Source organism: Paramisgurnus dabryanus, chromosome 13 (assembly GCF_030506205.2).
Source record: "Paramisgurnus dabryanus chromosome 13, PD_genome_1.1, whole genome shotgun sequence".
NCBI lineage: Eukaryota > Metazoa > Chordata > Actinopteri > Cypriniformes > Cobitidae > Paramisgurnus > Paramisgurnus dabryanus.
Window position 1 is genome coordinate 34,361,636 of NC_133349.1, and position 12,218 is coordinate 34,373,853.

General features: G+C 36.6%; 1 protein-coding gene across 1 annotated transcript; it reads right to left on the reverse strand.

Moving 5' to 3' along the window:
• Positions 1-947: 947 nt before the first annotated feature.
• ttc29 (tetratricopeptide repeat domain 29) lies at positions 948-11,120 on the reverse strand. The gene is made up of 11 exons (XM_065246392.2): positions 11,019-11,120; positions 10,785-10,876; positions 10,629-10,715; positions 10,298-10,473; positions 8,489-8,674; positions 5,522-5,734; positions 5,073-5,158; positions 4,426-4,517; positions 3,305-3,428; positions 2,276-2,499; positions 948-1,341 (listed from the first exon to the last, which is right to left on the reverse strand). The coding sequence occupies exons 2-11, from the start codon at positions 10,865-10,867 to the stop codon at positions 1,320-1,322; spliced, it is 1,293 nt and encodes a 430-aa protein (XP_065102464.1). The 5' UTR covers positions 10,868-10,876; positions 11,019-11,120; the 3' UTR covers positions 948-1,319.
• Positions 11,121-12,218: the final 1,098 nt, after the last annotated feature.

The window sequence follows — 12,218 nt, forward strand, 5'->3', positions numbered from 1 at the left end:
CTGATCTCACAAAGTTCCGTGGGATAGTCACAGAATTTTTTGCTCATTTTTTCGTGTCATTCTCACGGATCTCCGCATTTTTCTGTGGCCCTACTACGGACTGTCTTTTTCCGTGGCATTCTCACGGACTCAACTGCTTTTTCCTATTTTCAAACCATTTTCGCTTCGGTGTTTGTGTTAGTATGTCACTTTAACTATTGGTTTATACTATTTATTCTGATTTATTGTTTTATATTTTCCAAACTTTAAACAATTGTCGCCTGGCGTTGGGGTTAGAGTTGGGTTTGGGTAGGGATGTCATTTTATGTAAATCTAACCCTAAACCGAAGCGACAATTGTAAGAAAATAGGACAAAACAGTTGAGTAACCAATCCGTGAGAATGCCACGGAAAAAGACATTCCATAGCAGGGCCACGGAAAAATGCGGAGATCCGTGAGAATGCTACAGAAAAAATTAGCAAAAAATTTCGAGACTATCCCACGGAAATTTGTGAGATCTGGCAATAAACAGCAATGTAAAGATCATAAATCAGTGACTGCACCCTGTCACTTCTGGAAAAAATGGAAGCTTATAATAAGACATTTTTCTGTTGGTTCAAAACTTTTGTGGCAGATGTAAGCCACTGAAAATAGATGACAGATATTAACCTCTCATTACCATTAAATTGATTTCCAAAGCATTTTCACCCTAATACACACAGTTTTTTCTTATAAAAGATCCCCATCTTTTGTCAAATTATTCTAAATGATTTTTGCTGAATGATTAAATAATAAAAAAACTACAGGGCTGTTACCACTTACATAAAATCAGCAAAAATCCATATTTGTACGGCAGAGACGGCATTTGAATTGGCAGTTAAATGCATTAACAAATTGTTTAATGTGATTCAATTTGTGAAAAGGAAACTATCGGTGCTATTGGTAATCTTAAAACAACCTTAGGTATGGATTCCACAAAATGCCTAAATAATTTCTTTGAGATTCTGTAATGTGATTGCCACAGTCTTGTGTATTAAGATTTGAATGAGGATCAGCTAATAATGTTTATAGTTTTTTTTTAACAGAAAGACCACCTATTCTTTAGTACACTGACATCCCCAGTTCCTTTAGTTCTGCATTGAAAAAAGCAGATCGACCACAAAAGGAAAGATTTGTAATATGATGCATTTGGACTTCAATGGTGCTTTTTTGCTGAATGCATGCCAAAAAACTTTCATTGTACAGTAAGAAGCATCAAGACATTCTGACACTTAAATACACTGAGAAGAATATAAGACTTTATTAAGCCTTTAATCACAATCCTCCTCCCCCTCCACTGTTCATTTCTTCATGTCTTGCTCTCTATAAACAAATGAAATGTACATTAGATTCATCACAGTGCATTATTTGACCCTGTAGCAACATGCTACCTTTGTTTTGCTCTACTTGAACAAAAGTTTATTTTATTCTCAAAAACTTCACATTTAGCTTATCATCTACTCCAGGGGTTCTCAAAGTCCGGACTCCGGTCCGGATCCGGACCCGACGACAACTTGATCCGGACCCGCGTCCACTTCATAGTACAAGTGCATTAATTTCTATGTGATTGATTAAATGTGTGCATTTGCTATTTTACAAATGCATATTAAACTTGTAAAGCATTCGTTTAGTTTTTTTTCTTTTTAGATTTAAGAGTATTCCTGGTCCGAAAATAAAACGAGTTATTTAAAAATTTCCTGTGTGACGCTGTAGCCATCACACCCAGATATAATGCACAGCTACTTCATGTACTACGGCTTTTGATCAGTCCTTACCAATCACTGTTGGTTTGAGTCGTTTAAAACATGCATTTGAAAAAGCAACACTCGTCAAACATAATCTTAAACATATTCTTTATTATCATGAAAATACCTGAAAAGGTTTGAAGAACAGCAATATAAATATATCCTTAAGCCATTTCCTGGAGCTCCGTGTATCTGGTTCTTCGTCTGCAGCACATATTAAGTTTCTGCCCAAGAGCGCCCCCTGGCTTTTGGATGTAGCGGCATTTCACCGTTATTCATTGAGAAGTTTAGGTGTGTATTTTGCACCTGGTTACTTTTGGCATATTTCTTGTGTTTATTTAAAAAAAAAAATACTTTAAATGCAAAATACACTTATGTTTTTCCCAAACTATTTATGTTGATTTGTTATATAAACAAATTATTTACATAAAGTTTTTCCGGACCCATGAAAATTATGAAAATTCAGATTTGGACCTTTACATGTGAAATTTGAGAACCCCTGATCTACTCACATGGTTTCATTGAAGCTGTTTTCCCTTCGCTCCTTCCACTTGATGATTTTTTGGATGCTCTGGCGTCCACACGTCTCTATGTGTTTATTGTACACCTGCAGGATGCTGAGGGCACGGGCGGTGCCCACATAAACCTGAGCCTTCTGCACTCCGGGCACTGACGCCATATTACATGCAATCTCATATGCACGCTCAAAATATACACGAGATTCATCATACTGCCTCTAAACACATAAATACACACAGACAGCAACACATTATTACTAGGGAACACAAATGCCAGTTTAAATGTATACATTAAATGTACTGTAATTTGCTTTGAATAAAAGAGCCTGCCAAGACCATGTACACTATGGCTCTGTTCCAAAACCGAAATGGGATGTCTTGCCATCCCGCTCTTGTAAGGGCATCTTCTATAAATAACTATACGCATGCAAAAATCATTCTTGAGCACTGGCTATTTAAAAGTAGTTGTGTGTTGTAATGAAAAAACATTATTTTAGAAGCATTATTCTAGTAGGAGATGTTTGACCAGTGTTAATTTTTTTATGATGTCTATAATAAAATGTTTTTCTATATCGTCTGAATGTTCTATGTTTTGTCATCAGTCAGTTAGTGCTGTCAGAAATTTCTTGCCAGTAATTGGTTAGCAGTAGCAGGTTGTGTTGTTCTGGGGATGTGTCAGCTGATCAAATGCCCCATATAAATTAATAGGCTACCTACTTTATTATAGCTATATACCTCCTCGCGTTATGTCCTTATGTTAGCATAAGATAGTGCTGCTCATTGTTTCAGAAGACATATCATTTATAATCTATTGAAATCTGGACCCAATGATATCTTAGAAAGCCTCATTATGTTCCTGTCTGCAATAATTCTTGTCAGTAATGTCTTATAATGCTGTTTACAAAGGTAGCTCACCAAGTTTTGAAACAGAGTTTATGACTTAAGCCTGGCAATTTTATCATTATTATTATTATTATCTGTATCAAAGCACTTTCTCCTCCATCTTTCTTTTAGCTTTCTTACTTTAGAGTTGAGGATTGATCCAAGACACCTGTAAGCATTCTCAAGATTTCTGTCCTGTTTGTTGCTCATAGAAATCTCAGCAAACTTCTCCAAATATTGAATCGCTTCTGTTTGTTTGCCTTCACTGTAATACACATATACACGCAGAACAATTGATCATTCATTCTTGATACAATTGAAACACTTTTTTTTAACAATAATAAGATGACTTTCCATAAATTATTTGCTTTTATTTCTCCATCTGCTTGTTTGTTTCAAACTTTCTGCAGTGTAAGTAAAGCATGCTGCAGCCAAAACAATTTATTGGCCAGGGGTTAATGACCTCAAAGGTTAATGTTTTTGATAATGATTAACTTCAGAGAATGTCTCTAAAACTATTCCTAAAATAGGATTTTTACAAATGGGAGATGGGTATGACCCATGTTCGTGACACGTTTTTAATCTGTTCATTATGTAAGGGATAATGTAGAGAAAATAAGCTTCGCGTCGGGTCCTGATCACACTGTCGGTGCTTATTTCCCGATAACTACCGGCTGCCTCTACATTATCCCGCTTATTACACGGCTACTTGCCACATAAGAAAAAAAACTGGACATGAATATGAATTTGAAACATTTTATTGGCATATTTGTTTTAAATTAAAAATTTTATCCTTCCGCGAAACTTTGCACAGATGCATAAAATGATCGTAATACCTTATTAAGATCCTTTGCTTCATTCTTGTCTTTGAGAAGTTTTAATGCCCATTCTGTATTTTTTTGTGTGTTGGCTTCGTAGCTGTCATGCTCTATTTTGTCAAGTTCAGTCTCAGTAAGCTCTCTGTGTCTTGGCGTTGTTCGTTCTTCTATCCACTGTTTAAATGTTTTGTTTTTTCCGTACATGTTAAAATTTATGTCAAAATATTCCATTCTTAATTGTGGTTGTCCAGTGTTTGTCACAAGATGGCGCCAAACAGTAATCTTTATTGGCGCAGAGCGATTTTAATCGTACAAGTAGTACCGGCTATGCGTTATTACTTTGGTGCGGTTATTATTTGAAAAGAACGAACCTGCAAATGTCTCAACTGACCAATCAGAATCAAGCATTCCAGAGAGCCGTGTAATAAGTATAAATATTAATACCTCTCCAGTGATTTGGCAATGGCTCCATATGCTCTTCCCAGATTATCCATATCTTTAAGTTCTGTGGAGATCTCCATGTAAACACTGAGAAACTGACACACAATGCAATGTAAAATAAGTCAAAGAACAGACAACTGCAGAATGCACTAACCAGTGGCGACCGGTGACGTCTTTTTTTGAGAGTGCTCGATGTGAAGTTCGTCACAACATGTATGTAGCCCATCATGTGTGTGGTTCCTTTTTTTCAAAATATGTGTTCTGCGCTTTGAGAGATCCTATGTGCATCACATGTCTTGTCAAAATAAGTGCCTGCTGCAGACACGTCTAAAGGGTTTATGATAAAAGAGACGCTCGCGTTTGCCAGATACTCACATAATCTCATGCGTAATCAACATTTACTGTAAAGGGAGTGTCTTGTATGTATTTTGTGAACGTGAGCGTCTCTTTTATCATAAACGGTTTTGACGCATGTGCAGCAGGCACTTATATTGACAAAACACGTGATGCACATGGTTCAGATGACGCAACAAACACATATTTTGAAAATGCATGACACTCCAAACACTTATTTTGAATTAGCGCCCATCGGATGAGAAGTCACCAGCCGCCACTGGTACTTACATAGTTTCTGTTTGTTTTAAACTGACCTGTTTAGCTGTGGCTTGGTCTCCTATATGCTGATATGCAAGGCCCAATCTATAGGCTGCATCTCCTTTTCGCTCTAGATCTCCAGCTATATAAGAAAGTAAATCAGGTGTTAAGGGATGTAAAAAAATTTGCACATACTGTTTTATTACTGCAGGCCACCCGGGGCTCATGGTATTAATGGCTTATTATTATTTATTTTGTTCTTTTAAATATATCTCTAAAATTATATTTCAAGATGTCACAGAAAAGCATTAATTCCTCAGAGCAGCATTACTTTTATTACTGTTATACTGGCAAGACTTAAGCCACAGATAAAGTTTAAAGCTAAACTTGTCGCTGGACATGCCCACATTGCACCACAAACAGCTGCTGTCACCCGTGTCACCTTAAATTTCACCTATTTTAAATTGTAGTCAGTAGGAATGGCATTGTGTGTCAGTGTGCGTACATTCTTTAGCCATCTCGTAGGCTTTTGTGAGCAGCTTTATGGCAAGTGCATAGTCTTGGTTCTGAAGAAGCCTTTCTGCCAGCAATGTGTACACCTTTCCCAACTCTTCACACGAACGTAAGTGTTGTGTCCGACCACTAGTGTCCTGCCATGCACGGCCCAAGGTCATGTGATAAAACTCTTCATAATGCTCTTTTGCTAGCTCAGGCTGACCTGCAACACACACACACACCAAAAGAAAATTACACCATTTAAACAAAGACATTATTATGATGACAAATAAACTCATTTTAATTACCAAAATTCAAAAGAAAACTATTTTTTTGCATTACATTTAGAAAAAATAGAGGGATAAATACGGCATCTTAAACATAAGCCTCAAATTCATTAAGCAAAATACTAATTCTGTACAGTATATATATAAATTTATTTATGATGATATAGTTAAATATGCCTCAGACATATTCTTCATGCCATTCACCCATTTCTTTAATCAATGACCAAGTTGAAGAATGATAGTGGCTGACAAACCGGACATACAGTCAACTCCGCTAATATTGACCTGGTAAGTATGAGTACACAAGGCTGTGAACAAAACGTTCTTATTGATTAACCCCTATGATCTTCTCTTTAAAATATAAAAAATAGTATCAAACATTTGTAAATAGCTGCTTTTATTAAAAAACAAAACAATAAAATGATTTGTTATACATGTATACAGTATGTGTAAAACAATTAATAACATGCATACTTGTAGTCAATAGTTTATGCTACCTCCCTTCTTCTATAATGCCTGATGAGGTTGGAGAATACATGACAAGTGCTCCGAGACCATTCCTTCATGCACATCTCCTTAGATCCGTTAAAGGTGCCAAAGAATGCATTGAAATAATCTGTTCAATTGTAGTCTGATATCTACATAAAAAGTATGTGGCTTTATTAAGTGCAAAAATGATCCAGAGTCCATTTACAACCCTAGGTTTTGTCCTCAGAATGAAAAGATCTATTATTACCTTATTTGAACGGGTTATGAATAATAATGTTGAGCTCTGCTCTGATTGGCTGTTTCTCAGAGCAGCTTATTTGAGTACCTCTGTGTGCGTGTGAAAAAAAATCTTATGTTTGAGTCTGATCAAACAGATGAAGATACAGATTTTGAGGAATAATCAATTGTTTGGAGATTGTTAATGGACGTTTCTAATTTATTGTGTAATTTAATGCTGTAGGTGTACATCACGACTGTAACGTCACAGTCTGTGCTATGTTGAGATAAGCTTAAACGCATATGGTCTGCGGTGTATGGTGCAAGTGCACTTAATGAGTGTCCGAATCCACTTTTGCTAGTCTAATGATGGGAAAATGGTCTTAAAGGGTTTTTCCTATTCTCGTAATGAGTAATGGGTGTTTAATCTCCCATCCCCTTTAAAAGCCAGTTGCGTTCTTACCATGTCGATACCCTATTAACATAGTAGTGTCTGGTAGGTGACTTCAGATTGTAGTTAGACTTTCTGACCTTGAAAGTTCCCAAGCTTAATCAACATTTATTCACAGTCTTCTTTTGCTCATATTTCCAATGCTAATGTTGCAAAACATTCTCACTCCCCAAGGCGTCAGAATCTGAAGCATGTTCAAACGCATTCAGTGTCAGTATGAAGACGCAAAGGGTGCCCCTATGCGTCACTATATTGACAAAATGTTGCTTTTATGCTAATCCCTCAGCGTCGGATATAGACAAAAGGGAATCCCGCAAGGTGATGCTGTCACGTTATGCAATGTCAACGTATGCGACGATCGGCAGGATCATGTTGCTTCTGGACGGTAACTACTCAATTGTTTTCCTGTTTTTAAACCATTGTTGCTTGGGGTTGGGGTTAGACTTGGGGTTTGGATCTCAGTTTAAGTATTGGTTTATACTTTTGTCTTCTGATTTTTAAACCATTGTCGCTTGGGGTTAGGGTTAGAGTTGGGTTTGGGCTGGGATGGGATGTAATTTTATGTAACAGAAAGTTGTTCTAACCCCAACCCCAAGCGACAATGGTAAAAAACGATCCTGCCGATCGTTGCATATGTTGACGTCACATAACGTGACGGCATCACCTTCTGGGATTCCCTTTCGACGCTAAGGGATTAGCATGAAAACAATGGAGTTCCCATTTAAGGGCTCGTTATAGTTACGCGTAGGTCCTTCGGCGTAGCCGCAAAGGTGAAGGTTCCGCATCGTCGTTTATTTATACTCTTGCGTCGTCCGCGTCGACGTGCAAACACACGCTCAGACCGCTGGTAGGCAGTATCCACACGTGTAACCACAGTAGCAGCGCGACCGTCAAAGAAGAAGAAGCTTGACAAATAAACATTAAATTTTGTTACAGTTTGAGTTAAATCACTCCTCAACTTGGTTCATCTTTGTTTTCACCGTCGCAAACAGATGAAAACCTTTGACGGAATTTTTTTTTCTGCTGGTTCTGGTGGACCAATCACAGCTCTTGCGGTCCACGTAGAACTGACGCGCTGTTAAAAATGTTACGCACAGGCTACGGATAACCTACGGCGTAGAACCTACGCACGACTATTAATCGGGCTTTAGTCGATATAGTGACGCATATTTTGATGCCTTGGGAAGTGAGAATGGTTTGTGATATTGTAACACTTCCCAGTGTGCAAAGGATAATTCACAGTGGGGGTTACACATTTATTGTTATTTTTTATCTGTAAATCAGATAAATACAGAATCAACAATGGCAGTCACATGCATCGCCATCACAACCACTCACTGAAGGTCTTCAATTCACATGAGTGCGGCTCCATAGCTGACATGGCTGCTGCCATCTACTGGTGAACACTTTCCTTTCTGAACAGTATAGCATAATATACTATAAACATTTGAATTCCCTTAAGAATTATAAATCTATGCATTGCAATACTGTACACACATATTGCGCTACGATATTGAAAGACTGTGTGTGTTACCCTTCTCTAAATAAACTTCTCCCATGTGCAAGTTGGCCTCCGCCTCTTTTTTGCCAGAGTCCATTTTGAATTTGCGAGCTGAATGCAGGGCTAGTTGAAAGAAATGATGCTTCAGCCATCCATCCTCTGGTTCAGTGAAGAACCGGGCCAGACGCAGGTGATTGTCATACACCTCCCCATACTGTCCTACAGCAGGACGGAGCAGATACATTAAAACAGAGAGCTGATTAATAAATAAAAACATAGAATTCATTTAACAAATTACAAAGTACAACAGTGCTACTTGTTGACATGATTTTAATGTCATAAAATTGCTTATGTGTGTACAGTTGCATCCTGAGGCTTGTCATGGACTGGAGAATGAATGGATGCAAGTTAGTAATTCTATTACACTAAAATCATGTTAACACAATTAGGACCAGCTTCATTATAAAAGTGACTCATGGTAACCTTGACTTTTTAGTGTTCTGATTTTTTGGCCATGTTAGTAGCGATTATACATCTGTCTAGTCATTCAAAGTTCTATTTAATTTAATGTGGAAAAAAATAAGTGAGTGGGGGGGGGCTTTAAATATTGTTGTGGGGGCCCTGAAGTGAAAAAGGTTGGGAACCACTGATTTAAACAATAGATTTTTGATAATGAGGTGTGTTCAGGCGCATTGTAGGCGCGTTGCTATTTTGAGGTAACTAAAATCGACTAGGCCATTGACCAACTAAAACCTGGTCTAAAGTCAATGTCGCAATATTGTCTTTGTTATTTAAAGAGCGCATTAGTTATATGCAGTTATAAACAGGACGACAACATGTGTTTGCTTATTACACAAATGGACAGCACACAAATCTCATGTTTGTTAAAGAGCACCTGATTCACTTTTTTTTTTATTTCTTTAGGTATGTAAGTGTGTTTTAGTACATGTTAACGATATGCAAAAGAAAAAAAAAGAAAAAAATAAGGAATTTCTTGGTGGCGACCCATCTAAAAAGTAATTGACAGTGGTATAAGTCCCCTGGCTTTTTTGAGTTACAATTTGCATCTTCATATTTCCAAGCAAGTTTTAACTTAAACATACCTCTGAACATTTGATGGGTAGCTTTTTGGTTATTTAAGACAAATGCTATCGGGCTGGAGACTCGATGCATTTCACTCAAGCTATGTGTCAAAGTCACTCACGCTTGATGCGTCAAAGTCACATGTTGTACTGTTCAATTCATGATTGGTCACTGATAAAGTACAATATTAAAGAAAATTATAAAATAACGTTATTAACTGCTTAATGGAAATTTTAAATAAATGTTTCTGTTCAGAACGATTAAAATTTATTTTGTTTTCGTTTTCGTTCCTGTTAAAATTTCGTTCGTTTCCGGTTTTCGTTTTCGTTCCTTGAACCGGTTCAGAGCCCTGCACCTTACACAGTAACGTTAACTAAGTGCAGTTTTTATATGCTTTAGCTATGATTTGAACTTACGTAATCTACTTGTTTTATATTATATATATATTTTGCTTGTTTTTAAAAATAAACTACTCTTAAAGGACTCTGTTGTTATTGATTCTTTATAGAAGTTTGCCAGAAGTTACGTTTGTTCCAAGAACGCGTTTGTTTATGTTGTTACTGAAACCGTCTGCAACACACAGGACTTCACAACAGTAATTTCCCTACTAAATCTCTGCCTTCCCTAGATTTTTTTATTTACCATTTCTTCTAAATGTAGAATGTTGTTTATTGAATGTTGTTTATTGAATTACATACAAAACGATTAAATTCTCTTGACGATTTAACAATATCCTCTGACTGTATTTGACTGTTTTACCTGCTCTTTCTGCTGTTTCAGCGCGGGTGAGGATGTGCTGCAGCATCTCTAGTTTGTGCGCATGCTCGTCTGCTGCGTCCCAGCGCTGCAACAGCGCAAACAGCTGTGCAAACGAGCGGTGAAAACCCGCACACAGCAGCCCTATGCAAATGTTCTGTCGTAAAGGCTTCCTGAATCTCAACAAATAAGGTGAAGTCAAGTATTAACGTATAGAACTTTGAAAAATCACTTTTAATACCACATAGGACTGGAATTTATTTATAGGCTAAACATATTTTACATTGTATTGTAAACTGTATTTATAGAGAAAGAATGGTACTGTAGTTCTTACTGTGCAATATCATACTCAGTGAGGACTGGGGATTTTTCTCCATCAGGACAAACGGAGTTTAGCTCTTTTATCTCTTTTGGGATGAACCTAAAATATTTATACAAAGCCTGTTAGAAACGTTTCATAAGGATTAAAGAGTTAATAATGAAAGCTTACTTTTGTGTTTTCCGGTGTTTTTGTGGACTGTAAATGTCTGGAAAGAGAGGAGTCCTTGAGCCGCTCGCCACTGCTGAAGACATTACTGATCACTATGAAAATAAAATAACAAAGTAACAAAGTTGTTTTAAACCAATCACGATACTGAGTTAACCACAATATTTTACCACACTTTTCGCATCCACGAAGACATACTAGAGTTTTCTCGGCGGTCAAAAAACTTTTGTGTTTTACCTGGTTGTCAGATTTAAGACGTAATTGACTGTTGACAGACTGGATACGCGTTGCCGTAGCGACCACACTGCCCCTTCCGGTCTTGAGCAAGTAGTTACATGGTTCCCACACTTCATCAACAATGATTATACACTAATTCTGCTTTACACTTAAAGTAGTTTATAACACTGGATATAATGGGTAAAGATAAAAACATTTTACATTTCTAAACATTTACATATTTCTTAAAACAACAAGACTGCACAAATAAACAGTTTATCAGACTGAAGTGCATCCACACAGGGATTATCAGACGAACTGATTCAATGTGGAAGAAACGAGCAACTGAGTTTTTTAATACATGGATCTTTAGATTTTTAAAATTTTGAGACTTTCACTGGCGACCACACGAGGCCGCTGCGCACTTAGTTATGAGTCTGGTTTCTTTACCTGTAATGTTTGCAATGAAAGGCTTGTAGGCTATTTTATATTTTTCTAGTTTAGTACACTTTTATCATTTAATAATGTTATATTAATATTATTATTTTAATTATGTTATTAATTTTATTAAAACATTTTTAACGATTTTTATATTTTCTTAGTTTTTTTGTGTCATATAATGACAGCATACACTCCTGATGTTATCGATTTTTTTTGCAAGTTTGTAGTAAGCCTGAAGATCCATGTTATGCCAGCATTATTTTAAAATACAGCAAAAACTATTTTGTGTGCTTCAGGAAATGCAAGAAAATCTGACTGTATATAATAAGGGTCTTAACATGATCAGTGTTAGAGATTTCATTAGTTTAATCTCAAATGTTATATTTTACCTCTTGAGTTTTTAATAAAAAAACACACATTAATAATAACCATGCAACACACATACACTACCTCAATTCATGAGTACATGTTTGATTATCCAATAGCCACTGTTTAACAGATGTAGAAAAGGAAATAAAAGGATGCAATATCTCTTATCTCTACAGGAACAGTATTTGATATACAGTATATACAGCTCTATAAGACAAAGCTGATTGACCAAAAGCCTCCTTCTAAATATAAAATCCTCTCTAACAGTGGCACTTGTCATTAAAGTTTGAATTAATAAATTCATTAAGCGAAGATGGAGCCAAATCATGTACAATTTTATAAACAAGTACAGCGTGCCATAGTGAGAATGTGTGTCTTTACGGGACCTTTACAGTATGTGTGTGGATGCAC

What these genes read in the sequence shown, in the direction of transcription:
- ttc29 (XM_065246392.2), bottom strand. Translation starts at nt 10,867, where the DNA reads ATGTCTTCAGCAGTGGCGAGCGGCTCAAGGACTCCTCTCTTTCCAGAC. An exon ending in GATCAATCCTCAACTCTAAA is followed by an intron (nt 2,500 to 3,304) that starts GTAAGAAAGCTA and finishes TTATGTGTTTAG; the next exon opens with AGGCAGTATGATGAATCTCG. An exon ending in AACAGCTTCAATGAAACCAT is followed by an intron (nt 1,342 to 2,275) that starts GTGAGTAGATCA and finishes ATTTGTTTATAG; the next exon opens with AGAGCAAGACATGAAGAAAT.